General features: G+C 47.6%; 11 protein-coding genes and 1 non-coding gene across 12 annotated transcripts; 7 read left to right on the forward strand and 5 right to left on the reverse strand.

Moving 5' to 3' along the window:
• The first annotated feature begins 167 nt into the window (after positions 1-167).
• BDW43DRAFT_75717 (putative oxalocrotonate tautomerase) lies at positions 168-1,141 on the forward strand. The gene has a single exon (XM_032050480.1). It carries the CDS (start codon positions 463-465, stop codon positions 898-900), a length of 438 nt encoding a protein of 145 aa, XP_031906069.1. The 5' UTR covers positions 168-462; the 3' UTR covers positions 901-1,141.
• Positions 1,142-1,621: 480 nt separating this feature from the next.
• On the forward strand, positions 1,622-2,922 carry BDW43DRAFT_319436 (bZIP transcription factor; the record flags this gene model as incomplete). The annotated part of the gene is made up of 4 exons (XM_032048914.1): positions 1,622-1,782; positions 1,844-2,151; positions 2,185-2,759; positions 2,825-2,922. The coding sequence occupies exons 1-4, from the start codon at positions 1,639-1,641 to the stop codon at positions 2,920-2,922; spliced, it is 1,125 nt and encodes a 374-aa protein (XP_031906070.1). The 5' UTR covers positions 1,622-1,638.
• Positions 2,923-3,311: 389 nt separating this feature from the next.
• On the reverse strand, positions 3,312-4,825 carry BDW43DRAFT_319438 (major facilitator superfamily domain-containing protein; the record flags this gene model as incomplete). The annotated part of the gene is made up of 3 exons (XM_032048915.1): positions 3,312-3,593; positions 3,655-4,654; positions 4,731-4,825. The coding sequence occupies 3 exons, from the start codon at positions 4,823-4,825 to the stop codon at positions 3,312-3,314; spliced, it is 1,377 nt and encodes a 458-aa protein (XP_031906071.1).
• A 946-nt stretch (positions 4,826-5,771) lies between these two features.
• Positions 5,772-6,686, reverse strand: BDW43DRAFT_296546 (tautomerase family protein; the record flags this gene model as incomplete). The annotated part of the gene is made up of 2 exons (XM_032044232.1): positions 5,772-6,215; positions 6,645-6,686. The coding sequence occupies 2 exons, from the start codon at positions 6,684-6,686 to the stop codon at positions 5,772-5,774; spliced, it is 486 nt and encodes a 161-aa protein (XP_031906072.1).
• Positions 6,687-7,040: 354 nt separating this feature from the next.
• BDW43DRAFT_t15 lies at positions 7,041-7,154 on the reverse strand. The gene has a single exon. It is a non-coding gene; the product is annotated as a tRNA-Lys (tRNA).
• A 604-nt stretch (positions 7,155-7,758) lies between these two features.
• Positions 7,759-8,082, reverse strand: BDW43DRAFT_260938 (uncharacterized protein). The gene has a single exon (XM_032040263.1). The coding sequence runs from the start codon at positions 7,948-7,950 to the stop codon at positions 7,783-7,785; it is 168 nt and encodes a 55-aa protein (XP_031906073.1). The 5' UTR covers positions 7,951-8,082; the 3' UTR covers positions 7,759-7,782.
• Positions 8,083-9,163: 1,081 nt separating this feature from the next.
• Positions 9,164-12,679, forward strand: pld2 (putative phospholipase D (PLD)). Its single transcript, XM_032050481.1, has 5 exons — positions 9,164-9,264; positions 9,328-9,384; positions 9,462-10,206; positions 10,263-10,406; positions 10,487-12,679. Exons 1-5 carry the CDS (start codon positions 9,250-9,252, stop codon positions 12,580-12,582), a joined length of 3,057 nt encoding a protein of 1,018 aa, XP_031906074.1. The 5' UTR covers positions 9,164-9,249; the 3' UTR covers positions 12,583-12,679.
• A 2,437-nt stretch (positions 12,680-15,116) lies between these two features.
• On the reverse strand, positions 15,117-18,165 carry BDW43DRAFT_75758 (uncharacterized protein). The gene is made up of 2 exons (XM_032050482.1): positions 16,597-18,165; positions 15,117-16,550 (listed from the first exon to the last, which is right to left on the reverse strand). Exons 1-2 carry the CDS (start codon positions 17,536-17,538, stop codon positions 15,450-15,452), a joined length of 2,043 nt encoding a protein of 680 aa, XP_031906075.1. The 5' UTR covers positions 17,539-18,165; the 3' UTR covers positions 15,117-15,449.
• Positions 18,166-19,043: 878 nt separating this feature from the next.
• Positions 19,044-19,511, forward strand: BDW43DRAFT_306120 (serine palmitoyltransferase small subunit family protein; the record flags this gene model as incomplete). The annotated part of the gene is made up of 1 exon (XM_032045955.1): positions 19,044-19,511. One exon carries the CDS (start codon positions 19,044-19,046, stop codon positions 19,509-19,511), a length of 468 nt encoding a protein of 155 aa, XP_031906076.1.
• An 885-nt stretch (positions 19,512-20,396) lies between these two features.
• On the forward strand, positions 20,397-23,056 carry BDW43DRAFT_260993 (rhomboid family membrane protein). The gene is made up of 4 exons (XM_032040264.1): positions 20,397-20,677; positions 20,890-21,415; positions 21,474-22,489; positions 22,541-23,056. Exons 2-4 carry the CDS (start codon positions 20,950-20,952, stop codon positions 22,619-22,621), a joined length of 1,563 nt encoding a protein of 520 aa, XP_031906077.1. The 5' UTR covers positions 20,397-20,677; positions 20,890-20,949; the 3' UTR covers positions 22,622-23,056.
• A 1,050-nt stretch (positions 23,057-24,106) lies between these two features.
• Positions 24,107-26,278, forward strand: BDW43DRAFT_261002 (DHHC family palmitoyltransferase). Its single transcript, XM_032040265.1, has 2 exons — positions 24,107-24,607; positions 24,676-26,278. The coding sequence occupies exons 1-2, from the start codon at positions 24,409-24,411 to the stop codon at positions 26,070-26,072; spliced, it is 1,596 nt and encodes a 531-aa protein (XP_031906078.1). The 5' UTR covers positions 24,107-24,408; the 3' UTR covers positions 26,073-26,278.
• BDW43DRAFT_261005 (ubiquitin-conjugating enzyme E2) lies at positions 26,279-27,995 on the forward strand. The gene has a single exon (XM_032040266.1). The coding sequence runs from the start codon at positions 26,607-26,609 to the stop codon at positions 27,489-27,491; it is 885 nt and encodes a 294-aa protein (XP_031906079.1). The 5' UTR covers positions 26,279-26,606; the 3' UTR covers positions 27,492-27,995.
• Positions 27,996-27,998: the final 3 nt, after the last annotated feature.

The following is a 27,998-nucleotide window of genomic DNA, read 5'->3' on the forward strand; positions in this document are numbered from 1 at the left end:
CCTCAGTAATCTGGCTTTCAACACCTTTAAACACATGAACAGTTGTTGGCAATGAAGTGAATACCGACAATAAATGCCGAAACAGTCTGAACAGATAAGAAGATTAATGAACAATAGGAACTTGGGCCAAATTTCGGCCTCCCGTTGCATGATTAGTGATCAATTGGAGTCACTCACATAACACCCCCGCCCGACAACTATCGATGAGAAACCAAAGAAGTCCCCGAGCACCATAGGCAGTGTTTATGGATTGACAAGAGTTACTCCTCATAATGAGGGCTGTAAGCGAAGGTGCCTCAATAACCTCCGCTGAACAGTGAAGTCAGGTCATTCCGGGAATGCCGTGTGTTCCTGCATATATAAAAGCCTCATCACGCCCCAAACAGAAGAAAGCATCTCACCAACCTGAAAGCATCACCGATACTTCAATAAACAGTTAACTTTCCTCTGCATCTCCCCAAAATGCCCCGCTGGACCTTCGAACTTGCCCCCGACACCCTCACCAGAGAGGAGAAAGCCCTCCTCGCGCAGCAAATCACCAAACTCTACACCACCTACGGCATCCCCGCCTTCTGGGTAAACGTCTTTTTTCACGAGAATGGCGAGGGCAATTTCTATAGTGGAGGACAATATCCCCCCAACGCCATCTTTTTCCACCTCGACCATGCTGCGAGTAAGATCGACTCCGAGGAGCTTCGCCGGGAGTTTATATCTAAAGTCAATGAGATTGTAAGGCCGATACTTGATCCAAAGGGGATTAAGTGGGAATACAATATCTACGAGCATCCCAGGGATAATTGGCGTATTAATGGCATTATTCCGCCGATGGAATATCCGGAGGTGCTGAAGGAATGGGTAGAGAAGAATGCGCCTATTCCGTATAAAGGTTCATCGTTGTGAGTTGGGACTGGTGACAAGGAGATGTATATAAATTAAGCGCAGGGTTTGTGGTGTTTTGTTCTTTGATCTACTACATGAATTATTCGAGGGAAATCAACAGTGGTGTTATTCCGAGCCTCGAGTATCGGTAGGAGTTGAGGAGGAAAGGATTATATCGGGCGGCTGATATAAATACATTAGCACAGCACCACCAAGTAGGGCCCGCTAGTTGCATAGGGTTGGCTTTTTAAGCACCTCAGCTTGTGGAAAGACATATTCGGAATGAATCATGACTCAAGGTAAATGGTTAATGAAGTGGATGAACCTAATTTATTAGAACTAGGGCTCGCCCGAGTGACCACATAGTTTAAAGCAGACTAATCCTTAATCCAAGATGAAGATGACTGATCCTTCGGCTTGGAATACTAGGATTAGTGATCCAACCCGAGACATGGGGGTAGGTCTAAACATCATTAGTCCCCATATCTCATTTATCGTCCTTGCATCAAAGATTCGCTCCTATTAATATCGCCGCTCCTTTTCAGGATCTTCCTGGATTAGCCCAAAGTAAAATTAGGAATTGTGCCCTAGATTGTGCTCGAACAGCCAAAAACTGTACCTTTTTCTGTTGTCCTTAGGTCCTTCGGGGATGGTTCTCCAGGAATACTGAACCTTCCTAGACACGGTTCGTGATTACAAGCTAAGGACCGACTTCAAAGTTCATTGTGACTTTCCGAAACCTTTCACTGTACGGGCGGAATGAGCGAAAATAATCACCATGCGACAACAGACACAGATATCACCCAGGAAACTGAAGGGGAGAGAACAGTCCATATTCGAGCTAGGAAGCGTGGGCGACCGCAAAAGGCCATAGGAGCGTCGCTGGAAAAAGACAAAAAGGAGGTGAGTTAGTAGCTGTGCGGTTTTCGCTTTCTTTTATGCATTGCACTCACACCTTTTGTAGAAACGACGTGCACAAATTCGTCTGGCACAACGAGCTTATCGATCCCGTAAAGATGCAGATACAGAGTCTCTGAATCAACGTGTTGCGCAGCTGGAAACTGCAGCACAGACGATAAGCGAAGCGGTGATCACACTCAGCGATATCCTGCTAGAATCTGGAGTTCTCACCTCACACCCCAAACTTGCCGAGCATCTGGGCGAGACTGTACATATATGTCTCGCTTTGACGAAAGATACTAGCGATGAGCATAATCAGGAGACTCCCAGAGAATCGCAGCTCCCATCTCCCGCAGACGTCTCGCTCGCTTTGTCAGAATGCGAAAAGCTAGACCGAATTCCTAGATTGGATCCATCACCGTTCCATTTAAGCTACTATCCTAGCTCCCTATTCATGTTCAAGCCAGGTGACGTCGCGGTGATGGAAGTGCCACAGTTTATAGAGCAACTCAGAATTGCCTGTCTCTATGAAGGATCGTTGATGCTCAACAATCCTTCTATCCCTCCAGAGGCTTTACGAAGACCATTTCGACTGCTTTTGTCCCTCTTTACCAGGGAGACCATCACATCCATCTTCAATAATGCCTTGCAAGCTCGACTGCATAGGAAACTGCCTACAAATTTCAAACAAGTTCCATTTGTTCACCCCAGTGCTGCAGGAGATAGTAATCCTCAAACCCCAGGCCCAGGCCAAGCACCAGATCGTCGGCCCATAGACTTTCACCCACAGTCTGGAGGCCATGGTCTCCTGTCCGACTTCTCCGCACAAACTCAGAAAGAGCTCGATGGAGATTGGTTGGATGTCCAGGATTTGGAGAGACACTTGCTTGAAAGGGATGTGCGTCTCTGTGTGATACCCCCAAAGGACAGCGTGAAGTCTTCATCCAAGTTAGTGGTCAACGTCAAAGCGTTGATAGTAGGTAGGATTTCTTTCTAATATTCTAATCCTCATCCCACAGCTATGTTGTATGGCTAACTTTATTAGCACTGGTAAACAAGGGAATGTGCCTCGGCCATAGTCCTGGCTTTCGACGCAGTGACGTGGAAGAGGCTCTTAACTCGTCGACCTGGAGAAACGCTTAGTAACGAGGGTGTAAGCTTAACTATTTCATTCATTTTACCGCCAATATACCTGTGGCACTAGTTAATCATATAGGTGTTTCAGCTTCAGTATGTTGAAGTCCTTAAAGCGGCCAGTGGTTAAATAATTAACCACCAGTGTTTTTGATGTAGGACAATGACGGGCTGGGTGATATGTTTATGATTTAGTTTAGTATTAAAATTGGGCTGTATTCTATATTCTATAGTTCTGATCTATGAAAGCACTTATATCCTTCTAGCCACACAAGCGAGGTAGCCCAATATGACGATCAAAAGCAACGAGAATAAAAAGACACAGTCAATGGAAATTCCAAGAGAGACTTCTGATAACCTCTCTAAGCCTCTCACCATGCAAAGTGCATCAATGTGCTTCAACCAAAGAATTTCGCTCTCCCCGCAGTGGAAGCAGGAAAATGACTCTTAGCTCGTAGAACATGGCCATACCGAAAGAGAAGCCATGGGAACGGGAATAGCAAAAGCGATATGAAAGCGAAAAGACTGCTAGCCCAGTGGGTACCGAGTTTCTTATACATTTGGAGCGTGAACAACGGGAATGTGGCGCCAAGGGAGTAGCGAAAGGTACCATTTGCTGCGAGTGCCGATGCTACAGCGCCAGCTTGATAGACGTCAGACATATATGTAATCGTGGAAAGCTAATACGTTGGGTTAGCATATGCGTTACTCTACTCTAAAAGGGGCCCGAATTACACGTACAAAGAGCGAAAATGCTCCCCTTCCGAATGGGATACCGGCGGCAATGAGAGCAGCCCAGTGGCCTCCTGGGTGAGCTTCCCAAGCATACCAGAATAGGCCAGCGGGTAGTAGGATACTACCCATCAAGGCAAAGTAGAGTCGATGTTCCGGTGCTGGCATTTCGCCATTTGCTGCTTTGAGAGTGCGGGCATAAAACAACTTATCGAACAAGCCGAAGAAAAAAGCAGCCAGTAGGTATCCTATCACAACACTGATGAATTCTAGGCCGACTTGCTTCATGTCAAAGCCGTAGTTGAGCTGAAGGACGTATGTCGCACTTTCAAAGTAGCTGAAGGTCACCGCGTAGGCAAATCCAGTGCAAATAGTTAGTGAAAGGACGATAGCTTCTATGAAGAGCATGCGAAGCGGTCGAACTAGGCTGAACTGCACAAGTACTGTAGTAAACGTATTCCACGTAAGCTTCTGCCCCGGTGTCCGAGTTAAGGATGCCTTGCACGTTTCCTTCATCAGGATCGTTCCAAGCCAGATGGGTGCTCCGATCATAAGGACAATATATTGTGTCCAACGCCAGTCGTTATTGTGATCACCAAGAATGTATGCGCCAATGATAGGACCAAGGGTAGGCCCTAAGAAGGGACCGAGAATAAAGCACAACCCGGCTATCCCGCCATGCTTTCCCAATGCCCATATATCAACCAGTGTCCCCGCTCCCATTGCGATTGCTGCAGATCCTAGAAAGCCAGAGAAAAATCGGCAGATAAGATGAGTTGCAAAGCTTTGTGTTGCAGCTGCACCACCCGCAAAAGCAAGTAAACATGATGAACTAATAATATACACCCATCTTCTACCCAGAACCTCTGACAACGGAGCGACAAAGAGGGGGCCAAAAGCGAGTCCGAGTGTGTACAATGTCAGAGGAAGTATAGCTACCGTCCTTGAAATACTAAAATGGACAACCATAATGTTGGTTGCTGGTTCGCCGACAGAAGTGGATAATGTTCTAATCATGCATGAGTATATCAATGCTTGGTCTTTCCAGCAGTTGAATGAGGGACAGGTGTTAAGTAGGTACACACATCAGAAATGAAAGCAGACAAGGAATTAACGTATGATATATTTTCTTCCAAGCTGGCCAATTGTGAGGATTCCGTGCATCACTGGAATAGTCCATATCCGGGTCATAACTCCTGCAAGTCGGTGGCTTTTCTCCGACACTGGACGGTACTTCCAGAACAGTTCCCATGATAATTCGCACGATGATGGTTAAATAGCAAGGAAAAAAGAAAAGGAGTGGGCAGTAATGTAGCGCGCTGAGGATAAGCGTTTCTGTGATGTTTCGTCCACTTGGGGTAATAAATCATGTGCAAAATAGGAGTTCCTAGCACTTTGTACGAGGTTATCGCCATTGCTTTCAAAATTAAAAGAAGTGTAGCTTAAAAGCTTTAGAATCATTCACGGCAGAACGGTACTATATAAACAATTGTATAGAGGATTATCTGATCATTTCGATAACTCGGAGTGATTACGCTGTTGTTCACGCAATCACCGTTATCAACCAAATTAGAATCAAAAGTTCCAGTGGGTCCTTTATTTGATTTGGTCGAGACACGAGCAGCAAGGCTTTCCATTACTTGATGCTTATCTATAACCTCTTTCATATTGAATAGCCAAGCATGGAAGCATCCTACAATATATGGCTACAGTTGCAAAGAGGTCAAATCAAGCGTCAACTTCGATTTGATACATCTCATATATACCCTTATTTAACTAAATCCTGGTTCATTTATTTATAATAGTCGGTTATCCATAGATAGATGGGCTACGACAACTAGGCTCGGACGGGTCTGTTCTCCACGATTGCTCATAAACAGCTTTGTTACTAACATGAGAGCTTAGTCCATTAAGACTAAATTCCACTAATAAACGTGGTCAACTCCTGAATTACTATGCAATCTAGCATGTCTTGAAAACAACATTTTGGTCTTGAACATTATTAGGCATGCTTCTAGCACACCCCCTTTAGAACAACACGCTTATAACAACTTGAATAAATATTCATGTCTTGAAACCCGAACTGGCAAATTCCACACAGTCCCAACCTAAGGAATAACACAGCTTCATGGGTGATCCTGAGCCCTCAGGAGTTCCTCTTCATCCGTGACTCGGTTTTCTGCAAACCATTTTTTCTCCATCTCGGAGCCGGTAGGAGGTGGAATGAGTCTGTTCACCCTCCACAAGTCGCGCCTGGCCTCATAAACGCCAATTTCCCGCTCGACGCCTTTTGGCTTGAGTATTGGCCTTAAAATATCATCCGATCCCTTGTAAAACATATACTGAATCTCCTGGTTGTCAAAGCTTCGAGCGATATGGAAGATAGAAAGCGTTGTGAAGGCAGGAGGAGTCACCCCGCCAGCATAAATGCTATCGGGATGTAGCTTGATGAAGTGTGCATGGCGGTAAAAGGCCGGTAGGCCAACCCCAGTATATACCTTGGTCATTTCGCGGGCGACATGTTGCTTCTCCTCGGGCGTAAACACGCCAGTTGTATGGTGGAAGACCCACTACGGCATGATAGGAGATGTTCTTTTGCGTAGAGGGATAGCGGAAGGTAGTGGGTGTTAACGGTATTAGAGAGAAGGGTAATTTGTATTGCTGAAATTTTGGTGGAGGAAAATCGGCTTTATATGTCCATGTCTCGGCCTCTAGAGGGACCTGGGGGCAGCACTTCTGGGGAGGTGAGCCTGGTACGCTGGCTAGTTTCATGGACCTCTTACTCCCGGGCCAGTGAAGATTTATGTCTAGGGGCAAAATAGGAGCCTTTTCATGAGATTCAATTGCTCAACTTCTAGTTCATTAATCAACGGAAAGAGGGTTGTTGATAACTCCGCACCGCGGTAGACCGTCGGTCAGGTTTCCAAAACCCTTCTACCTTATCACGCCTTGATCTAATGTCTCAAGTCTCAAAAGCTCTTTTAGTGCTGATACTTTACGTTGTCTAGTCTACGCCCAGACTTGCATGTTGCATCACCCATCCTGTTCCAATCTTGCCCACCTTCCAGAGGTGTGGTTGTCCCAGATCTCAAGCTCCCTATATGTGAAGATAATTATTTTATGGTCAAGCGCACCAGAACCCTTTTGAGGTCGGTACAAAAGCCAAATGTCGAGAATGAGTTCGGGCGGTGCGAAACGTTGAAGCGCTAGGTCTGCTAATATATAGTCAAGGACAGCTGACATCGGTGGCACATTATTAAATGAATCAAAAAAGGAAACGGTGAGCGAGTATTACATTACCCCATACATATATAGAGGTAGTAGAGTATATAGGTAGTAGGACTATGACGACTTTGCACTTTAAGTGAAGGAAAAGAGCAAAAAAAAGGAGCAGTCGCCCGATGTGGGGGTCGAACCCACAGCCTTGAGATACCAGTTGATTTTGGACCTTGGTTCACATATTTCTACATTACTAAAAGTCTCACGCTCTGCCATTGAGCTAACCGGGCTAGGTTAGTAATGCAGTGGCTTTAGCTCATACAGAAACAATGAAGATGTTGAATTATGCTCTACTTTTCATACCCATTTGCCATATTTCATTGTTGCTTGGTGTTGCTTAGTGGAAGGGGGTCCGTAGGACCTTGAGTACCTTTGTATGGGTGCGTCTATAGAAAAGACGTTGCCTACCTCCTCAGATCGCTCTTATTAAGCACCTTAGATAATTGAATCTATTGTTTCCCCTTACTCAGAGTTTCCTACAAGAGACAGTCGATGTACATACAGTATGTAGCTTGTATATCTAATCTCGTTATATGTATGGCGAACTCTCGGTCTAATAATCGACCCATAAATATGAGTAGTAAACAGAGATAAAGTATAGAGCGTATTCTTAGTTAATAATTAACACTACCTCAGTGGGGCACAGATCTATGATGCTGTATTCAATAGCCCACTATGGTTCTGTCAGCATATAAGTATACTTTCGCAAAATAACTCTTCATTGCACTCCGACACCAACTTGATCTCATACTTTGTAGCAAGATTGAGTGAGAAGAGAATAGACTGGAAAGAAACTACCTAGTGTTCTAAACTTAAAAGGATCTCAGGTGGTAGGGGAGGCCCATTATACAGTTAAGCTTACACAAAGGTCCTTAAGGTCCTACAGGACCCCTGCACTAAGACAAATGACCATATTAAGGCTGTGGCGGCGAAATGGCTTAATAATTTAACATCTTTATCCTGAAAAGAGTCCATTAGTGGCACCACAGCAATGTATAGAGGCTTTTCAAATACTACCAGATTCATATGATGGAAATATTGGAGTAACAGACTAACATTGCCTTGAGAGAAAGGAGACCTTACATAAACCACTATATGTGGTTATCAATATTTTGATGATAGACCGACCGATTCGTTTTTGTTGATAGCTCATCAGATATATATATATATATATATAACATAATCGCTCAGGCGAGCAGCTTGACTACTAGCCGTGACTTGTACCTAGGTATACGCTACATTCATATTTTAGAGCAGATGCTAGTTGATCTGTATTTTCCGCATTATGGCTCGGGCTAGTTTTTCACTAGTTTTATTTTGTGTCGAAGAGATCATCTGCTGACCCGGTGGGATTACCCGATCTGATTCCTTTAACCACTGGGTGAAGCGGAATAATACTGTCTGTCCTTCGCATAGTTACCCCTGACTTTGATCAGCGATGTGAATCTGAAGTCCTACAGGAACCGGTAATCTTATAGAACACCTGTCTGTTAACTAAAATAATAGATTTGAAATTATATACATCTATAGAGACTTATCAATTGAGAGATGACTCCGAAGGTCGATTCCTTTATCGTAAAAAGATACCTCAGATTCCGAACTTTCTCTTTTTCTGCCGCAGTGATTGGAACTGAGCAAGGCTCGGCAGCTTTGAGGTATGATGAGTTAGTAGCCCAAAACCAAAGAAGATAAAATCAAGATAAGCTTCATCTTAATGTATGAATCATTACAGTCGCAGTGGCAAACGGGGAGCCCTTCATGTCCTGCCATTAAAGTGACTAGAAACTGACGTCGAAAAGAACATACATAGTGCGTTCCTATGCTACTCCGTACACTCCATGGTGATTTCTCAGGGGTCTGTCTGGACTGGAATCTGCGGTGAAGGAGATGGAGTGGGTCTATCAAATTGGGGTTCGGGAAGACAGGAGGTTTCGCTGCCTGTTCCTCTTTTCTCCTTTACTGGGAGTCTACGGTGGTGGAAGCTGTACAAGTCAAGACAATTTGCTTGAGACGAGGCTTCGATCAAGCCACGTTTCTAGAAAATGATGATAGGTAAGCCCTACGACTCAGCCACACAGCGAATGCGTAGCGTGACATCATGGGGTGCATGTGCTTTTACCGTACGGTATGTACCTTATTGCAGGAGTATAAATAGATTCGGTGCAATGTGGGGTGGTATTGTTTACATGTTTCTGGAACTAGGTACTATGTACCTCGAACACAGCCACCTTTTTAGATCGCTAGATATATGGATCGGAATATTAGGGATCAGTATCTTCCAATCAATTCGAATACTGCGCCAACTATCCCACTACCAATGAGAGGATGGTGATTGAAGCCGTTAGTCCTTTGATACCCGCCCGCCCGCAATAATGGCAGCCTAACAACACTAACGAGAATTAGCCATTCAGCTGGTTTCGGAATGGCGGGGCAAGCAGCGGCGTGACTAAATTAAATACGGTGAAGTTGGCCGTCTATGATCGTCCTCCATGCCGTTAAATACTAACCCGTTCTTCTTCTCCTATTTCTTTCTGTAGAGCTCTCTGCAGGATTTTTATTGCTGCTCCTGCTGTGCAGCGTTGATCAATCCGTCTAGTTCCATACCACCCGTGTCGCAGAGAGATATGGCTAACCGAGAGGACCCGCTGGCCTACGGCCGCTATTATCCCCAAGGCTCGACTCGTGGCGGTGAAGGTGAAAGCACAAGAGGCTTCGTTGGAGATACTTTCAAGAAGCTCAAGGAAACCTACAAATCCAACCACGCCCAGCAGGGAGCACCCAACAAGCCTCAGCAGTCTCAAGGCTACCAATCTCAACCCCAGGGCTATAATCAAGGCAACCAAGGAGCTTACGGGGTAAGCTGGTCACGTTATCAATCTATTAATTGTACCCAGATGCTAACTTCACACCATGGCCAGAGCTACACTGAGCAAAGCTCATCGCAGAATTACACATACGGGCGTCCTCCTCAGCCTCAATATCAAGATCCACAACACCCGACCAAGCCGCAGAAAGAGGACAAGTTTTCAGGGCTGCTTGGTAAGATCCAGGGTGCGGTTGCGGATATCGGATCCGACTTCGGTCAACGTATAGGAACTGCGCTCGACCCGCAAGCATATGCCGAATATGGTCATGCTAAACCACAGTCACAACACCGATTCGGCAGTTTCGCTCCGGACCGACAGGGCAACGAAGTCAAATGGTATGTGGACGGGTGTTCCTACTTCTACGCCGTTTCCAAGGCGTTAGAGAGCGCCAGGGAGTCGATCTGGATCTTGGATTGTAAGTCCTGCTTTCGGGATAACTATAGTTGAGTCGGGGCTAACAACAACTCAAAGGGTGGCTATCGCCCGAGCTCTACTTGAGAAGACCCCCGACAAAGAATGAGCAGTACCGACTGGATCGGATGCTGCAGTCAGCAGCGCAGCGCGGTGTGAAGGTCAACATAATTGTGTACAAGGAAGTCACGCAGGCATTGACTCGTATGTGCTAAGTTCCATCCCTGTTTCGTGACTCTACGTGGGCAGTTGGGATGAAGTCGAAGTCATACTAACTTAAATAGTCTCCTCTCACCACACCAAACACTGCCTTGAAGATCTTCACCCAAATATCGCCGTGTTCCGCCATCCTGACCATCTGCCGGATCGCCAGGAGCTGGCTGACTCGATCTCGACACATCTCCAGAACCTGTCATTAGATGCGAAAAGCCTCGTTCAGATGTCAGGAGATGCCATTAAAGGGATATATGGAGTGCACGACGATGTTGTTCTCTATTGGGCACACCATGAGAAACTTTGCATTGTCGATGGCAGGACTGCCTTTATGGGAGGTCTTGATATGTGTTTCGGTCGTTGGGATACTAACCAACACGCACTGGCTGACGTCCACCCTGAAGACGTGAACGAGAGCGTGTTCCCAGGGCAAGATTACAACAACGCTAGGGTGCTCGACTTCCAAGATGTGTCACACTGGGAGAAGAATCAGCTCGACCGAAAGACAGCCTCACGCATGGGTTGGTCTGATATCTCCGTAAGTTTACACGGTCATGTTGTAGAAGACCTGCGACGACACTTTATCGAGCGTTGGAACTTCATCTATGATACGAAGTACGAATCGCGTAAGGATGCGAGATACTCGAAGCTTGCATTGTACGGCCGACCGAGCTCGTCCTCTCACCGTCCACAACAGCCTGGTACTCCCCAGAAACCAGCTACGTCGCCCGGACCAACCTCGGGTAACCAGGGACCACCTAGCTACCAGCTACCGGCTGCGTCTCCCCGGCCTAGCTCTAGCAGCCAGGGAACACCCAACTGGCAGCAACCCCCAGCATCTCCACAGCCGGGTCAGTCGGCCAATTCTCCGGCGCCAGCAGCGGGTAACCAACCCTACCAACCATCAGCGACTGCGCCGCAGCCTGGTCTTTCGAACTATTTCACGTCCCCACCGGCGAGTAACCAAGCTCCTGCTAGTCAGCAACAACCTGCTTCTGGCTATCCGCAATCGACAGGAACCACCCAGAACTACACTTACACTGGGCAATCTTTCCCACCACCCCCTCCTGGGCCACCACCCTCTCAGAGCCCTATACCATCTCAGGCGCAAGGTCAAGGTCAAGCGCTATACTTCCCACCTCCCCCAGGACAAGAGTCATCGCACTCCCAGACACGCGGTATTGATGATTATCATGAAGGCACGCGTGGGCAACATGGTGATACGGAGAGAGGGCTCATACCTCGTCGATTCCGAGACGAAATCACTCAATACGGAAATGTTCTTCGCGGCCAATTGGCTGGCCAAGTTCATCAATACCAGGATCGTTTAACCACCTTCGGGCATCCGTCTCAGCAGGCGCGCGGCAATATGTGCTGTCAGATTGTCCGTAGTTGTTCCAAATGGAGCAATGGAACACCAACCGAGCATTCGATTGCCGATGCTTATTCCGCGATCATCCGGAACAGCGAACACTTCGTGTACATTGAGAACCAGTTCTTTATTACAGCCACCGGTGATGCTCAGAAGCCGGTCAAGAACCAGATTGGTGCTGCAATCGTTGAGCGTATTCTGCGAGCTGCACGTGCCGGACAAAAGTACAAGATTATCGTTGTGATTCCCTCTGTGCCCTGTTTTGCTGGTGATCTGGCCGATGACTCTTCTCTCGGTACCCGGGCAATTATGGAGTTCCAGTATAACTGTATCAACCGCGGAGGGAGCAGTATTATGGAGCTGATTGCTAAGGAGGGCTATAATCCTATGGATTATATCCGGTTCTACAACCTCCGTAACTACGACCGCATCAATCTCAGCGGCCCGCTTGTGGAAGCTGAACAAAGAAGCGGGGTTAGTTATGAAGATGCTCGCAAGCAGCATGACGTGAATGTTGTTGGACAGGGTGGCTATGGCCCAGGAGCCCCCTCTCCCCGAAGCGCGTTTGATACTACGGCTCCTTTCCAGCAGTATCAGCAAGGTGCTCGCCAGGTCCCTGGCTCCAAGACCGGATCTGGTCGATGGGACAGTGTAAGCTCTTGCTACATGCTTAACGGAGAGGATATCCGTAACGTCCCTTGGGACGGTCCCCCTGAGGCCGAAATTGACGCGTTTGTGACCGAGGAACTTTACGTTCACTCCAAGGTATGTTTGTTCTGTTTTCTCCGAGTTTGATTCATGCACTAACGATGTGTCCACAGGTCATGATTGCTGACGACCGCGTGGTCGTCTGCGGGTCTGCCAACTTGAATGACCGGTCTCAGCTAGGTGATCATGACTCTGAGATCGCCATCATCGTTGAGGACTATACGCCTCTTCAGTCGACCATGAATGGCAAGCCATGGACTGCTAGTCGTTTCGCGTCCTCCCTACGACGCCAGTTGTTCCGCAAACACTTGGGCCTGCTGCCGCCGCAAGACTATCAGAGCCCAGACGCAAACTTCGAGCCGGTTGGTGTTCCCAACGAATTTGACTTTGACGCCCCTGAGAGTCAGCTTGTGGCCGACCCATTGGCGGATACCCTCCAAAATCTCTGGAACACGAGGGCCCATACGAACACTGAGGTATTCCGTAAGGTGTTCCATTCGGTGCCTGATGACACGGTTCGCAATTGGGCCATATACAAGGAGTTCTATGGATACTACTTTAACAAGGCGGACAAGCAAGCGTATGGCGAAGAGAAGGATTCCCCCCCGTCCCGGTATCGGTATGGACACGTTGCGCGGGATGACTTCCCAGGTGGCCCCGAAGGAGTCCGGCAGGTGAAGGAACTGCTCAGTCAGGTCAAGGGTACATTGGTAGAGATGCCGTTGATGTTTTTGATTGAGGAGGACGTCGCGAAGGAAGGATTGGCTTTGAACGATATCACGGAGCCCATTTACACATGATTTCTTGGAAATGTAACTTTTTTGATATTATCTTTTTCTTTATTTTTTTTTTTTTGGATTCTTTTCATTGATCCAATGAATGTTGTTTTGGACGACGTTCCTTTCTTTCATTCACTCAAGCTGTATTCATAGCGTACCCAAAACGGTTCGTGCACCGGGTTCATGCCAAGACCCTTTCGTATTTTTCCTGTCGACAACAATACCCAGATCTTTCTCAAAGGCCAGTGATTGTTCACCTGTGAGATTACTGACTGGGGGATCTCCACCGTGACCATATCTGAAAGAAGGGTTGATGTGGGCCACATTCTAGGAGCCTGGGCGCGGTGAGATTTGTCGGGGATCTCGAACAGATTGATCTTGAGTGATCCAGTGGACGAAGGGAACAACTTTGAACTCCACAGCGATCGCCGATTTGAGAGGGAGAAAGAAGGGCACTTTTGAGCTTAAGAATGCTAAGTTTGCCACGACCGCCCATTGACCGGTAACCCGCTGCCTTGATTGGTCCCGAGGCAAGAACAATATCAAGAGCGATCAGGGCCGCTGAATAGCCTCGCTCCTATTCTTTCTTTGACCTTGATCCCTCCGTCAATAATATCCTTTCATTCGCGCATGCCAGTCCTCTCAATCAAACACGAACCTGTAATGCTGTTCCAACGCATTCATCAAACTTTCTCCAAGTTAATCCGGCATACGCCCTCTACGTCCTGCGCAGTTCAGTCCTAGATACAAAGATATAAAGGCCCTTGAAGTTCTTGACAGCAATACTCTTTCCCGTCACGATCAAATACCCTCATCTCCAAACAAGCCAATCTTCTATTCAAACCGGTCTTCCTTTTAGGAACCCCAACTCAATCAACATGTCTCCCGTCATCAAGAACACCACTACTGTCAAGGGTACGTTGTCTACCAAAACCCTTCTACTTCACCTACACCGGATAAGCCCCTCTAGTCCCTTTCTATCCCATATACATCTACATCCACACTCCCCTCCAAAGCCAAACTAACAAAAGAAACAGCCTCCCCCGGCAGTGGCTGCGTTATCATGTAAACGCACCCCAGTAAATCACCCCAGCGCCAGGGTTCCACTACCACACCAACCGATTCGTTAACTACCGCACGCCCAAGATCAAACATGATCAATTCAGCCCACATCTCACGTTCTCCATTATCATTCTACCTCCCCCTCCCTTCGACTATCCTCTATAGTCGAACCTACTTAAAAAATCCCCCTCGACAAATTCAAGAAAATAAAAAAAGAAAAAGAAGACGCGAAGATGACCCCTGGACTTGGAAATCTTCACACCAACGGGCCGGGCCCGTTGGACAGGGGACGAAAATGGCTGTTGTCGCGGATGATTCCGGTGTACATTTCTTTCCCGCTATCCTGTCCGAATCCGCCCCTCTTCGTGGACTTGGGATTTGCTTGGTTGGTGGGAACTCTTGGTCATGTAAGATGAATCGTTTGAATTTCACATACTTTGGTTTTTGAATACCTTAACCTTTTGGGGGGAGTTCCGCTTTAGTGTAGGGCTGTAGTTATGCATGATATTTAGATCGGGATGTTACTGATGGGCTGGGTATATATGCAACATATGTATATTGTTGGACGGTGAGACGGGGCTAGCTTTGCGTTACACTTGTAAGTTGCTTGTTTCTATTCCGGGGATGGTGGGTCAGGCTGGTTCCGGGGTGTTCATTGTTGGGGAGGCATACAAGGCGAGAGAGGGTTGGAAACAAAGGAACTTGGGGCGTTGTTTTTTCTGTCCTAAGTTTCTTTATGTCCTATTTTTTTAAATAAGAGAGGGGAGGGGGAAATAATTGAGTTTTAAATGGGGCCTTTTCTCTAGAGGATGTCGGTGGGGGGGGGTGCTTTGTAATTCTTATAGACACTTGTGTGCGTGTATTGGTTTAAGTTTGTGTTGGATATATCTTCTACTACCAAGGTTAAAAAGACTAGTCAACAACGTTCTGTCGAGTAAGAAGATACTGACATTTCCTGCACAAGGGCCTCAGAGCGCGCGAAGATAAACGACTAGAATAATGAAAGTCATATCACGTCATGCTATCTCATGAAGTCATCCGTGGCTTAGCCATGTATGTACAGCGATAAGAACTGAGAGGATAGTAATATCATGAGGTAGAGGGACTATCTATTTACAAGGCAGTCTCCTTCCGGATCTTGTCCACCCTGGCAATGTCATCCGTACTTGGCTCCTGCAACTCATCGTCTGCGACAACAAAGACATCTCCCATGGCGTCCTCAACCTGCTCCAGGGCATGAGAGACGAGGCTCACAGATCGGGCCATGCCTACCTGGCACATGTTTTCGCCGACGGCGGATTCGATCTTGCCTTCACCACCATTTCGGGTGAGATCTCTCTCAAATGCATGGAGGAGGGACTTGAGTGGTTCTAGGAAGCGATTGCGGAAGTAGATGTACGTTTTTTCGAGTTGAAGTTGGGTGCGGAGTGTGGAAGAGGAGATGAGGATGTAGTAGAGACTCAGAGCAGCGTGGATGGACGGTGTGAAGGTTTGGGAGAATTTAATCCACGATGCGACGATGTCGGATGATACATTGAGAAGTAATTCGGAGGAGTTGAACAGTAAAGGGAAGAGGACGGAGAAGTAGTGCGGATTGCAGAATATACTAGACTCGGGGGAGCTAGAGGAATTTTTGCTGGCCTCGAGGATTTCGTCTTTTAGCCAGCCGATAGCACTGTCCTTCACCAGTTGGTAACGGTCGTCTTCTAGGAACTGGCGGATGGTCTTGAAGCGGACGATGTGAGATGGGTGACTGTGGACGATAGTACCAGGGATCCGCCTAATGGAGTTGTAAGTTTGTCGTGTCGTGCACGCGGTCAATGACAGGATGAAACGTCTAAACTCGGTCTCATTTGACGGTTCTCCGATCGACTTTTGCATAGAGAAGACGGTCAGTGTCAACAGAGAGTCCAAGAGCGCCTGAGGCTGGCCGAAAGCGATTTCGTCCGGCGTGTTGTGTCCACCGACAAAGTTATCAAAGATCTGTGCCAAGTTAGGAAATACTGCGATCGGCGTAACCTGCCCAGATGAAAACAGTTCGGCCATGGCGGCTCGAGCAGCCAAAAGAAGTAGAGCGCCGTGCCTTTCAAGCGGAATCTCTTCCACCTTTTTGGGAGGCTCATCAAAGTCCAACGGCTGTGGATGTTGGTCAGGCGGCTGCGAGACGACCGTGAGGAGCTGCTTGTCATCCAACCCAAAGTCCCGAGAAAGTGCCTACAAAGTCAGCAACTGCACTTGCCAACCAGGGAGCTGAACGAACCGTAATCTTTCCCATGATCATGTCTCTCTCCCTCAGCTGCTTGCTATTGGTGAATACTTCCGTCTCTGACACCCTGCCCGCCAGATGTCTCGGCTGAAGCTTCTCCTGCAGGCGAACCGTCCAAGACATGCCTGGAGCCATGGGGCCTGAAAAGCTCAGGATGTATGACTTGATCAGCTCGATCAGACCAAATTGCAAGAATCTCTTGATGAGTGCTGGTTCGTTGTTGTTACTTGGATTGGGCGACTGAACCTCAGCTTCTGGGTCTGGAGCAGAGGCTTCGGCAACTCGCAGTATGCTCGACTCGCTTGCTGCACGAGGTGGTGGCGCAGGCCTCTTTGAGGGAGACACGTCTCTGAAGAATTCTAGAAGGGCGATAGTAGTCTCATTGGTGGGCATCAGTGTATAGGCTTCTAATACAGCTTGCAGGGAAGTAGCAAGGAAGCGACTGGGTGATTTTGTCTGGATGCGGGAATGAAGAACGGACAGCATGGCAACGAGAGAGTTGAACTTTAGGACGTGCCGTGGGAGGGAATGCGTTTCACTCGATTCCGCATCATCGTTACCTATGGCACTTTCCGGCTTCGCATCACCGGCATCCGCTTCATGGGTGGCAGAAGACTCTGGTGCCTGGTCCTCTCCCTCTTCGTCCTCGTCTTCGGGTTGTAACTGCATCAGGGTTTCGGATACTCGTAGGATGACCTCTCTGGGATTACCCAGACGGGCAATATCCTGAAGGCATTCCAGAGATTGGGGAAGCATTGGCAACAGCAATTGGACCAAGTCCCAGCCAATATTGGTGGTCAAAACCTCATCCTGCAGAAGCTTGTGGAGCGTTGGCAAGCGAGCGGGGGTCAATTGGTATTCCAACAAGGTGAGATAAGTGAGGTAGTCGGTGGCCGGTGGCAAGGCCTGAACGATGGGGTCTTGTTCCTCTGCCATGGTTGTCGAGATAGCACCGATATCCGATGCGGTTGTGGAATGCAGATGGAGGGGGAATAGAGGTCAGGAAAGTCTAGATCGGCTTGAGAAGAGAGTGCGTAAGCGCGGGATGTTTGAAAGGTATGCACGGTCCCCATGATGTCATCTGACCCTTCCCCTGGCACTTTTTAATATTAACACTCGATAAAGGGTCCTTGATGAAGATGTATATCTATGGTATATATTGTTCATGACTTGTCCCTTTCTTCTTTTCCTTTCTTTTTCTTCTTTTCTTTTCTTTTTCTTTGCTTTTACAAACCTGCTAACTTGAACCAAGCCAATTTCATGGAATATATACTGTCTGAAGTCCAATGACCCACATTGTGTGTAGATTGAGAACCAAAATAACGATGAAATAACATCCGATGTGTCAATGCTAGAGGAACGTTCTTAATTTGAATGGTTCGCTGAAGAGGAGAGGATCAGTGACGTCTGTTCCATCTGAAATTTAAGGCAACTGCACTGACCATCAATTGACCAAATCACCTGACTGCCAAGGAAACAAGGATGAAAGCATTGCATTATTCATTTATTGTGGAAAGCAAACGAACGGGGAAGCTTAGCCTATTTACATGCCGACCAAAAGTTACTAAGTGCAATAGTCGGGACGAGCTCTATATATTCAATCACCTCGCCAAAAATGCATAAATGATCAATCACCGAGAGGGACGTGCACATTGATTATGAAATACTACCAGAGTTACGGATTTGTACCCAATTGCATGACCCGGAATCAGCCTTACCATTCCACGGACGGAGTGGAGACCTAGAGAGAGAGTAGAATTTTTACCTTGTACGGAGGACTAGCAACTGGTAATCATTTGATTTTTCTGACAAAGTGGAAAAAAAAAAAAAAAAAAAAAAGCCAAGCGGGAGGTGCCGATAAACCCGAACGAAGACAGGGAAGATGACGCAGGACGCAACCGGTGATTGGTGCAACCTCCATCAACGCAGATCCGCCTTATTAAACACTTCCTCATCCGCGCCCTACCGAAAGTCCATCCTTCCCTCGAATTCCCTCTCTTTGGTTGCTCCGGCGAGCTCTCTCCTCTTATCCTCCCTCCTCTGTATAATACGCCCCGGTATTCTCTCTTATCTTATTGGATTACCCCCCTCATCTCCTCTTTCGAACCGAATTCGGTCCTTGAACTTTCAGTTTTTTTGTGCATCTATAGTTCAGATTGCCTCGTCACTCCTTGATTGAACATCCCAGTCGTCCATATCCTCGCGCACAGTTCTGTATAGTGTCAGACAGCTTACAGTGCCCGAAACTGAATAAATCTAATCCTAAATCAGAGTATAAGTGGAGCAAATATCGGGAAAGTACGCGACCCCCTCCACCCAACGCCAGAAAAGAGTCAACCAAAGTCCGAAGGAGAGCAAGAGCAACTACAACTATCCTTGAGAAACATTGGCAAGACCTCTTTTTTGGACGTATCGACCTTGCTGCAGTAATATATATCACAATGGCAACCGAAATGCAGTCCTTCTATACCGCCTCAACCTCGACACACATCTCCCATACCCCGACTACGGTCGACGAGCTGATTAATAAGTACTCGTCCACCATGTCAACTGCCACGAACGCAAACTCCCCGGGGGTCAGCCATCTGACGATGAAGGACCCTCGCCGGAATGTTATCCAGCGGTTTGCGGATCGGGTTCGTCTCGAGTACTACCGGTACGAGGTTACATTTGGGCTTTACGTCATGACTCCGGCGGAGAAGCTGGTAGCCAACTCCTTCGTGATGGTAGTCCTGTCACTACTTTTCTGGGCCCTACTTCTATACTTCCCGACCTTGCTCTATAACAAGCTGGCCCGTCTCGTATGGTTGTTGACCGGCCATAGCAGCGAGGAGATGGGTGCTGCTCTCGGCATCCTAGAAACTCATGTCGGCTCTCTCTCATCGTTTTCTGGGGAAAGTGCGTTGTGAACAAAGTTAACGCTGATGGTATACGTTTATCACAACAACTTTTGTCTTTTAGATTATCCTTCTGCATTGTTGCTGTTGTATTAAAATATCCTTAGGAGAACGATGCTTGTGGTATGTGTCGTGAAGTCGATCTTGCGTGACGAGAAAGCTAACAAACTTCTTTCTTTTAGGTTTTGCTATATATACTTTTCTTTCTTGAATACGGAGTTAATATGGGGCGTCTGGATTCTCACCTATATTGGAAGCGGTTCGCCGCAAAGATTTAATGAATTACATGGCAAGGATCGAACTATAATGTGAGCACGAGTACCGCAGGTGTTGGACAATAGATAATGTGTACCCGGTGCTCGAGTGTTCCAGGAGGCGCGATGGCCATCAACCTGGACCAGAGATCTGCATATTTCCCTACCTTCGCGTTCTCATTTGGTTTTCCTTTCTTTCTTTTTTACTACTGGCGAGAGCAAAGGTGAGTGGTTTGTTAACTGCCACGCAGCCATTGGTACACGTTTAATAATGCTTAATGTCAAAATACGAGTCCATGTACAATACTTAATACACTAGATGACCCGTACATGGAATGTAATTCCATGAAATACCAGAGCTATTGAGGCGCAGTCAAAAGCCATCACTGATTTCGTAAGACAGAGCGGGAAAAATATATAGTTATTGGAGCTTTGAAGTGGGAGTGGGCGAAATAAAAGACCGAGTTATAAAAGGGAAAAAAAATTTACCCACTGAGAAACAGGAACAGGAACGGAGTAAACACAAGATAAGGGGTGGAGATGAAATTGAACCAACTCGACACCAGCCACAAAGACAACTCAGCCTTAGGGAAAATCTTCGTCATCAAGGAGTGCGTAGCCGAAGGTTTCATTTTTAAACGATGGGAAATATGGGGGAGAGAAATCCATATTCTAACCGCTGACGACGATTTATGATTGATCGGCAAACCCAAAAATAGTTCCCACTTAATTCGACTGCCTAACAACACAAGTGACCTTTTGGCGGCGCAGATTCTCTCTGTTCTACATCGGAACTTCATTTATTCCTTCATTTTTCTTTGCAACAATTACCATTCATTCCTCTCCACCATTCTTTATCAACCGTCGTTCAACCAGATCCTTGCTTTCACATTAGTGTTTGCTGCATAGCCCTTGCATTATCAGGTCTGTTACATCCCTCCTCCCTCCACCACTATCTAGTACTAGTCTAAGGGGTTGCCTGGGTTTCAGCCGTTGTCGCCATCCGCCAAAACGTGGCCGTGCATGGGTCAGAACGCCTGATCATCAGCGACTCCTGCCTGTCAACTCAATCACACCGTGGAATAAATATTTTCTTTCCCCGCAAAACAAGAGGCCAACGTTCTTCATCACATCAGCAAAGACACTCGGAGAAATAATCCCTTTGCGCCCCCCCTGCCGACGGCTGACCATTCGATATGGCAGCTAACAGCTACTACAACACTGGGTATAGCAACAACCCACCGACATACGACCAAGCGATTCCTCATACCGACTCCTTCCATCGACCATCCCCAGCGCCCGCCTACACCGGTCCCAGTGGTCATCCATATGCGGACTCCGAACCTCCTCACATACGAGACAGTCTACACTCGCTAGGATCCGACCAAGCTCCGTATGGGGCCGGTGGAAGGGTCCATGATGGAGATCATTATTCAGAAAACATCCCTCTGAAAGAGAACACCCAATACTCGAACGGCCCACCACCAGCCAACTGGATGCAACAACCGACGCATTATCCATCGGACCCTGCCATGTTGGAGTCACCGACCGATCGTAGTCGGGGAAGGAAGAAGGGCATTTTCAAGAAGCAAATCCCCTTTGTGACGTACATTCTCACGACGGTACAAATTGTGGTCTTCATTGTCGAGTTGGTGAAGAGCGGTATGTCTGGAGTATAGCGAAAGATCACATGTTCTAGCTGAGCTAACTGGCTTTGTAGGGCAACTCACAGGATCCCCGATTCAGACGAAACCTCAGTTCAACCCGATGATTGGGCCTTCGGCCTTCGTGCAGATTAACATGGGCGCGCGGTATCCACCATGTATGAAGAATGTCGATAAGGTACAGAATTCCCCAGTCAATTTTCTTCTGCCTTGCCCAAACACAACGACCAACGCTTTGGAATGTACGCTATCCGAACTGTGCGGCTTCGGCGGCGTTCCGAACCCGCATCTTCATGGTTCCCTCGATGATCAACCCCAGCCTAATCAATGGTTCCGCTTTATTGTACCCATCTTCCTCCACGGTGGTTTCATCCATATTGGTTTCAACTTGCTTTGTCAGATGACTATGGGTGTTGACATGGAGCGGATGGTCGGATGGTGGCGGTATACCTTGGTTTACTTTGCCAGTGGCATCTGGGGTTTCGTTCTCGGAGGCAATTATGCGGCTCCCTTCCAACCCTCCTCGGGCTGCTCTGGTGCCCTGTTCGGTATTCTCGCCCTGTTTATATTGGATCTCTTCTACACATGGAATGAGAGACCATCGCCATTTATGGAGTTGGTTATCATGATCCTTGGCGTCGGAATCTCCTTCGTTTTGGGCCTGCTCCCGGGTTTAGACAACTTCTCCCATATCGGTGGGTTCGTCATGGGTCTGGCTCTCGGCCTTTGTATTATGAGATCGCCCAATGCACTTCGGGAACGGATTGGGCTAGCCCGTAACCCATACGTGGCAATGAGTGGCGGTGCTGGTCCTACTGCGGACCTTGAGAACAAAACGGCGAATGGTCCTAGCCTCGTTAACTTCTTTAAGGGGCGGAAGGGCCCCAACTCGACTTCAGAGGCATCCGGCCCATTGGGCTTCTTCAAGGGCCGGAAGCCGCTCTGGTGGGCATGGTGGTTGGTTCGGGCTGGGGCTTTGGTTGCGGTTATCATTGGTTTCATCCTCCTGATCGTGAACTTCTACAAGTACCCCAAGTCCAACTGCTCGTGGTGTTACAGAATGAGCTGCTTGGTAAGTCATGGCTCTCCCCACTGGATTCTATCAGTAGCTGACTCGCAGTAGCCTGTGCATGATTGGTGCCAACAAGGCATGGAGCCTTTCACGATTACCAATACCACTACAACCTCAACTAACGGCAACTGATTATACATACAGTATCTTTCGGCCTTCAACTTATTGACGACTATGTTGCATTTGTTTACATCACGATTCTGTCTCCTTTCATAGCTGTAAACCGTTTTGGGTGCCCTCCTCTATTTCGGACCTCCTTCCTGCATTTTACTGGCGGCGTTGAGTTGGAACGATTGCCGCTTATTCCCTGTGCATTTATACCCTTGCGAGGGCATCATGTGTATAATCATTCTGTGATGACCTTCTCCATCACTGTGACGAATGGATTTGATGAATAAATTACATATTTCGTGTACGGGTCTTTGTCGTGTACGGGTCTTTGTTACATTGAAAGACATCTAGGTAGCTACAAACATAAATTAAATCTTCTAATTTCTTGTCGTTACTGAGGTTGGTGGTGTAGGGAGTACGTATATATTCCTGTGGCTGAGCCACTAACAACACAGCCATCGAAGAGATGCTAAATTTAACCTATGTGACATGGATGGGCTATGCTGTATAATGTAATACGGCAGCTTAGTCCAGAAATACCAAGCTAACCATTTTCTGATTTAACTCCGAGTTTCCATGTTTTCATGGTATTGTATTGTACTGCACTATATCACGATACTTTACCCATGGGGAGAGCTACATAGTAGACCATCTTATCCTTCTAGCAGGTGAATGCAAGTAATATTTACTCTGTAAACAATCCACACCATTGCAGTGCATCATGGTGCCCTCACTAAGCTCCCCACAGCTGAAACTCATCCTAGATATGCACCCCTGTATTCATACCGGACTATTGCTTCGATATATGTTTCCGCTGACCGCACTATGCGTTCATACGAGGCTAGAAATGTACAATACCTTTTATATGAGATGTGATTATAGAACAAAAGACCTAATACTATCTACCCAAAGCGACCAGGTGGCATGTTTTCCCTGCATGGAGCTGTTTGCTAACGGGCGAGTATAAGAGATGATTGACGAGAAGGGTGCTTGTATGGCAAGTGAGGCAAGAGTTCTAGTTTAGTATAATAAAAAGCTATTTCACATGATTAACTTCAATTATGTTTGCCTATCTAGATTATTTTGAAATGAGGTGACGATGTACTGATATGAGGCGTCCAGCAATTGTACTCTAGGCACGGCATAGAGGGTTGGCTCTATCAAGTTGGTAGATCACATCGCTGCAAAAGTGACCTCGAATCCTATAGAGAATTACAGTCAATGATTGATTCTGAGCCCTGGAGAAGCAAAATTAGTAATCTAAAGTAAATAGCTGCATGTAGCGGTGCCATAATGTATGGTAGGGAAATTATAGCTGCCGGAATAATCATATCTGATGATAGAGCACTATATATACAATACTGCATTACTGTTATTTAACCGTTCAGTACGATACAAAACAGTTGCCAGGAAAATAGATACTCCACACCTGCCAGGCTGGGCTAGCGATGTATATTGACTACCGCTGTACTGCAATTACCATCCCACTCCCGGCGATCTTCAAGGGCGATCGATCCGCTTCAACCACTTGCTTTCGTAATTCGCTTCGTTCTTTCCTTGGCCGCTCTAGTGCTCTTTCGTCTTATCAGTCGCTTGACAGTCTTGCTTGTCAGTATCACTATTGCCTCGTCTCTTTGTATTCCATTTAGTTTCTCTAATCATCATCCTCAGGCATCAGCTCTTTGTTTTTCCGTACCCTGCCGGGGAGTTTAAGGAAGCGCTGCTTATCGCAATGAATTAAGACTCTTAATCCGAATAGATTTGATCTAGCCATCGACTGGCTCCATACTGTACCTGCGATACTCACGATGGCAACTCTGGCAGCCTCGCTGCCATCATCACCGTCCTGGCCCAAACGACGTCCCCGGGCGTGGGCCCTCCGATGTGAACGCTACTGCTGCGCGGCGGCGTCTTTCTTCCCACTCGCATTCGTCTATGGTTTGACAACATGGGCAGTTTATGTTGAAGCCAGTATTGGTTTAAGGCCATCACGAAACTCTTGGATTGGTGGGTTACTCGCATGTCTGTCGGGGTTGCTGGGGAGAATCCGTATATTGACTCCGTTGAACGTTTAGGCTTATCCACTTCAATACTCGGCGTCGTCCTCTATATCTGCCTGAATGCTTCGTACAGCGTTGCAGTATTTACTGATCCTGGGTCACCGCTATCAACTAACGGTCGGCATGAATATAGCGCCCTGCCTGTTACGGAACTCCCAGAGTACACTTCATATACCGTGAATTCCATGGGGGGTTCCCGGTTCTGCAAAAAATGCCAAATTCCCAAGCCAGATCGGGCGCATCACTGCTCCACGTGTAAGCGATGTGTATTGAAGATGGATCACCATTGTCCGTGGCTGGCGACGTGTGTTGGACTTCATAACTACAAGGCTTTTCTCTTGTTTCTCATTTACACGTCGATATTCTGCTGGGTTGATTTCGCAGTGGCTTCGAGTTGGATATGGACTGAAGTGCTTAATGATACTCGATATATGGACACCATATTACCCGTGAACGTGGTGTTGTTGGCCATACTCGGAGGAATTATCGGCTTGGTGCTGTCGGGATTTACCATCTGGCACGTTAGTCTCGCAGTGCGTAACTTGACCACGATCGAATCTCTAGAGAAGACGCGCTATGTTTCTCCGCTGCGGAAAGCGCTGGATCGTCGCCGCTACCAAAACATATTAGGAAATAGGAATGGTCATGAAAATGAAGACCCAGAAAGTCTCGGTCATCGACTTCAGGACTACGGCAACCAAATCATAGATGCTCATGCGAATGCAATTCCAGGTGTCACTCGACCGGAAGAAGGGGAAGAGTCCACACCACATACTCAACCTGGTTCAGAAGGGCCCCATCGTACTCCCGCCCAACAAGCTCTGTCGCGATCGTATGCGGATTTAGAAAGGCAACGCGAACACGATCGCTACCAAAGTTATCTTGACGAGGAAGATAACGAGAAAATGCCGAATGCTTTTGACCTTGGCTGGCGTCGGAATCTAAAGCATCTATTTGGTGACCGGCCGCTCCTCTGGGCAATTCCTGTGCACACTACGTCTGGTGACGGATGGCATTGGGAGCCCAGCCCTAAATTCCTCGAAGCGCGGGAGAAGGTGCGACTGAGAAAGGAGCTGGAGGCAAGTGAAGAACAGCAGTACTATCGGGATCTCTACCAGCGCAATATGAACAACAGCCGGAACTGGCTTGGGACAGACGCAACCCCGTCGATATGGGTGCCTAACCAACCGTCCGACGTCTACCATGAAACGGATCGCCCTGCGACGGGTGTCTCGATGAAAACTCTGGCACCGATGTCCCCGCGTCCAAGACCAGGCGATAGTGATTTCGAAGACGTTGAGGAGACTCACGATTTACTACAAGGCCGTCACAATCACTTAAGCCCATCTCAAAATGTTGGGAGGTCAACCAAACGACATCAAGAATCGGACGAATGGCGGGATTGGGATTAGGTCTGACCATTGTGTGTATTTAGCGTCTTTGTTTTGCTGTTTTCATTGTTTGTGCATAACACGAGGATATATGTAGCTTTATTGTGTTCATATTGCAAGAGAGGATGTCCTCGCGGCGCAACGGTTACATACTAGGCTGGAAGCAAGGAGTTATGTCAATACCTGTGAGTGATAATGGAAGTTTTCTGTTTATATTCTGGCAAAGTCTGATCAGTATATTCTACTGCGGTCTGTCACAGAACAAAGAAGTCAACTCCAAATATTAATTGGTGAATAACCACGGATGGAATATTTATTGTTCCTGACCGTCCGGTGCCTGAGAACAAAGGCAGCAACAATGTAAATACGCAACGTCATTCGACGACTGGACAGTTGGCATCATTTAATTCAATCTCAACAGTATACATTTAGTGGTTATATAACCATCTATACTACCATAACACACAAAACACACCACCAACCAACCAACCAACCAACCGATCAATCCTCCCACCAAAACAACCTCAAAAAATCCAAATACCAGAAATAAAAAGAATGTCCCCCTCCCTCCGCCGCCTGATGAAAGAAGCCGCCGAACTATCAACCTCCCCATCCCCCCACTTCCACGCCGCCCCCGTTTCCGACTCCAACCTCTACGACTGGCACTTCACAATCGCCGGCCCCCCTTCACCCTCCCCATATGCCTCGGGAATCTACCACGGCCGCATCGTCCTCCCGCCCACTTACCCGCTCCGACCCCCCAGCTTCCGGTTCCTGACGCCCTCGGGCCGCTTCGAGGTCAATCGCGAAATATGCCTTAGTATCTCGGGACATCATGAGGAGACGTGGCAGCCGGCGTGGGGTATTAGGACTTCGTTGACGGCTATTCGGAGCTTTATGGATGGGGATGCGAAGGGGCAGGTTGGGGGGTTGGATGTCGGGGAGGAGGTGAGGAGGGAGTATGCGGGACGGAGCAGGGATTGGTGTTGTGAGGTTTGTGGGAGAAGTAATGGAGTTATTTTTGATGAGTGGAAGGGGTATTGTAGGGAGCGGGGGGTGGAGGTTGGGGAGATGGGGGATGAGAGGGTTGTTTCTGGTGCTCGTGATGACGATGGTGCCAAGGGTGGCGAAGGCGTGGATTGTGAGGTGTCGGGTGGGACTGAGAATACCGGTGATGCGGTTGTATCTACGGGCGTATTGGCCGAGACGGTCCCGGAGCCAGAGGGGGTGGTGAGGACTGTGCCTCCTCCTGTGCCTACTCTTGTGACTGCGGCGGCACCGGTATCAGGGTCGGATGCGCGACCTATGGCTGCGGCGGCACCGCATGAACATGTTGCTTCGCAGCAGTCTGAGGATCTGTGGCTGGATCGGGCTATTGTGGGTGTGTTGATCGCGTTGGTGTTTATGATCCTAAGGAGGATGGCATACTCGGAGGAGTAGGTTGGATTTGAGATATTGCGGGCCTTGGGTGTTTGTCTATTGTAGCGTTTGGCGTTTGTATGGGAATATTGGGAATTTAAGAGCGATTTTGCAGTACAGGGTACCTGTCTCACTTGATATTGGCTACATTTTTCAATTTAGCGCGTCCTATGAGATGGAACAGACGATTCTTGAATACCAAAGGCATTTTATCTACATTCACAAGGCATCGAATGAAAGTCGTGCGATTAACTCGTCTCATCATAGTCTCGCTCACTTGAGCCTTCCAGCACCACGAGAAGCGTATAGCAGTTGGACCGTCTCCACCCATCTCCGCTCTTAGGGTGACTCAACAACGTGCTAAAAGAGCGTGCTTGCAGCAAGGGAGACGAGCATAATGCAGGTTTTTGGTCCACTTTCCTCCGGAGCGTCCATCGCACTATTCTCAGCACTGTTATCTGATCGGATAAGTGCCGAGTCAACCGTGAATAGTTGCCGTTTCCAACGGCCAGATCATGATTAGCCCTC

Source organism: Aspergillus alliaceus (genome assembly GCF_009176365.1).
Source record: "Aspergillus alliaceus strain CBS 536.65 unplaced genomic scaffold BDW43scaffold_2, whole genome shotgun sequence".
NCBI lineage: Eukaryota > Fungi > Ascomycota > Eurotiomycetes > Eurotiales > Aspergillaceae > Aspergillus > Aspergillus alliaceus.

What these genes read in the sequence shown, in the direction of transcription:
- BDW43DRAFT_75717 (XM_032050480.1), top strand. Translation starts at nt 463, where the DNA reads ATGCCCCGCTGGACCTTCGAACTTGCCCCCGACACCCTCACCAGAGAG.
- BDW43DRAFT_260938 (XM_032040263.1), bottom strand. Translation starts at nt 7,950, where the DNA reads ATGAATCTGGTAGTATTTGAAAAGCCTCTATACATTGCTGTGGTGCCA.
- pld2 (XM_032050481.1), top strand. An exon ending in GTCGATCTGGATCTTGGATT is followed by an intron (nt 10,207 to 10,262) that starts GTAAGTCCTGCT and finishes AACAACTCAAAG; the next exon opens with GGTGGCTATCGCCCGAGCTC. An exon ending in AGTCACGCAGGCATTGACTC is followed by an intron (nt 10,407 to 10,486) that starts GTATGTGCTAAG and finishes TAACTTAAATAG; the next exon opens with TCTCCTCTCACCACACCAAA.
- BDW43DRAFT_75758 (XM_032050482.1), bottom strand. Translation starts at nt 17,538, where the DNA reads ATGGCAGAGGAACAAGACCCCATCGTTCAGGCCTTGCCACCGGCCACC. An exon ending in TGATCATGGGAAAGATTACG is followed by an intron (nt 16,551 to 16,596) that starts GTTCGTTCAGCT and finishes CTGACTTTGTAG; the next exon opens with GCACTTTCTCGGGACTTTGG.
- BDW43DRAFT_260993 (XM_032040264.1), top strand. Translation starts at nt 20,950, where the DNA reads ATGGCAGCTAACAGCTACTACAACACTGGGTATAGCAACAACCCACCG. An exon ending in TGTCGAGTTGGTGAAGAGCG is followed by an intron (nt 21,416 to 21,473) that starts GTATGTCTGGAG and finishes CTGGCTTTGTAG; the next exon opens with GGCAACTCACAGGATCCCCG. An exon ending in GTTACAGAATGAGCTGCTTG is followed by an intron (nt 22,490 to 22,540) that starts GTAAGTCATGGC and finishes GACTCGCAGTAG; the next exon opens with CCTGTGCATGATTGGTGCCA.
- BDW43DRAFT_261002 (XM_032040265.1), top strand. Translation starts at nt 24,409, where the DNA reads ATGGCAACTCTGGCAGCCTCGCTGCCATCATCACCGTCCTGGCCCAAA. An exon ending in ATCACGAAACTCTTGGATTG is followed by an intron (nt 24,608 to 24,675) that starts GTGGGTTACTCG and finishes TTGAACGTTTAG; the next exon opens with GCTTATCCACTTCAATACTC.
- BDW43DRAFT_261005 (XM_032040266.1), top strand. Translation starts at nt 26,607, where the DNA reads ATGTCCCCCTCCCTCCGCCGCCTGATGAAAGAAGCCGCCGAACTATCA.